Source organism: Limulus polyphemus, unplaced genomic scaffold (assembly GCF_000517525.1).
Source record: "Limulus polyphemus unplaced genomic scaffold, Limulus_polyphemus-2.1.2 Scaffold9315, whole genome shotgun sequence".
NCBI classification, from domain to species: Eukaryota; Metazoa; Arthropoda; class Merostomata; order Xiphosura; family Limulidae; genus Limulus; species Limulus polyphemus.
In genome coordinates, this window is record NW_013674925.1 from 7,134 (window position 1) to 8,739 (window position 1,606).

At 35.4% G+C, this 1,606-nt stretch overlaps 1 protein-coding gene across 1 annotated transcript in view; it reads right to left on the minus strand.

Annotated features, from left to right (window-relative positions):
• Nucleotides 1-224: 224 nt before the first annotated feature.
• The window catches only part of LOC111083382, a gene marked incomplete at its 3' end in the record, with an annotated part of 10,864 nt that continues 9,482 nt past the window's right edge, over nucleotides 225-1,606 (minus strand). Inside the window, exon 2 of the mRNA XM_022379878.1 lies at nucleotides 225-266. Within this exon, the coding sequence (XP_022235586.1) occupies nucleotides 225-266 (42 nt within the window). The remainder of the gene's footprint in view (nucleotides 267-1,606) is intronic.

Below are 1,606 nucleotides of genomic sequence, written 5' to 3' on the forward strand. Positions count from 1 at the left end.
AGGGCGAGCATGTTTGGTGTGACGGGGATTCGAACCCGCGACCCTCAGATTGCGAGTCGAGTGCCTTAACCACCTGACCATGCAGGGCACTATTTCTATTTAATTCTTGTGAAAAATAAAACCATCTCAAATATATTTCAGTCAAAATCGCTCAAATGATATATATATTATAAGCTTAGAATAATAGATATTAATACTAGAGACACCTGGTGAAGGAAACTTACCTGGTCTTGTACTGTGAACGTAGCGGAAAAGCATTTATGCTCCTATGGAAAAGAAATGTATTGCCAAATGAGATAAAAACAGAAAGAAAAAAAAACGTGTACTGGAGGAAAACATCACTTTCAATAAAACTGTGCACAGTGTAAGTTAAAAAGTGCAGAAACAAGGATATCAAAATAAATTGAAAACACACAAAATACACGCACTAAACGAGGAGTATGTAAAAAAAGATGCAATTATCACAAAATTTAAAATATAAATAGCTATTACAAGTATAAGATTGTGGAATCGGACCAATCACACGTAAGGGAGAATAAGGCGTCACATTTCGTAAAAGATGGGGGGGGGGTGAATTCTAGCAACAGGACAAAAACGAGACGAATGTAATGATACATGTTTGTACCGGATTATTTGTTTGTTTGTAATTAAGCACAAAGCTACACAATGGGCTAGCTGTGCTCTGCCCACCACGGGTATCGAAACCCGGATTCTAGCGTTGTAAGTCCGCAGACATACCGCTGTGCCACTGGGGGGCGTTTGTAACGGAGGAAAGTATAATAACATTCTTTGTTCCCCTTCTGTATTTATCTAAATTAGAAGGAGGGGAAGTTTTCTTTAAATGTATATTAAAATATATATTTATTGGTGTTTAGATTAGTAACTGTAATTTTGCACAGCGAGGTTTTTTTTTAATAGGTTTTAATTTTCAAATTGCGTTCAAACCTGTCCACGCACAATGAAGAAATGAAATATTCCCCACATAGGTTGTATTTTTGGTAAAAAGTGTCGCTGGCTTCTTACAGAATTGCTTTAAAAGCGCTACAGGAAAATATGAAACTATAGTAGTGGCCCTTGTATAATGGTCTTCACCGTAGTACAGCTTGTATGACAAAGAAAACGTCTTACAGAGGAAAACAAAGACGGAAACATAAGATGAAACAGGATAAAAAAAAAATCGCTACGTAAAGAAAACTTTGATACACTTAATTACACACTGTTGTTTAAGGCCTAATGATGGAAGGGCGTGGCAGTAAATCACGTGATTTATCACCTTAACAACGAACCTAACAACAAGAATTAACATTCATCTAATATGATACAGAATAGCAAAGAAATACAGGCCACGTACCACGTTTATCTTTGAAAAAAAGAAAACTTTAAAAAAATCATAGTCACTAACCCCTATGATATAAATAGTATGAATTCTTGAAGATTGTTTGAAGATGATTATATACAATTTATAGACAGTGTGAAAAAACTTCATCTGTAGCTTAAGTTAATAGGAGATATTCAGTGAGGAAGGGAAACATCTTGATTGAGGACTTATCTTCAGTTAGCCGAGAAAGGCTTTCAGAAATTGTTTGTTTTGGAATTTGGAATTTCG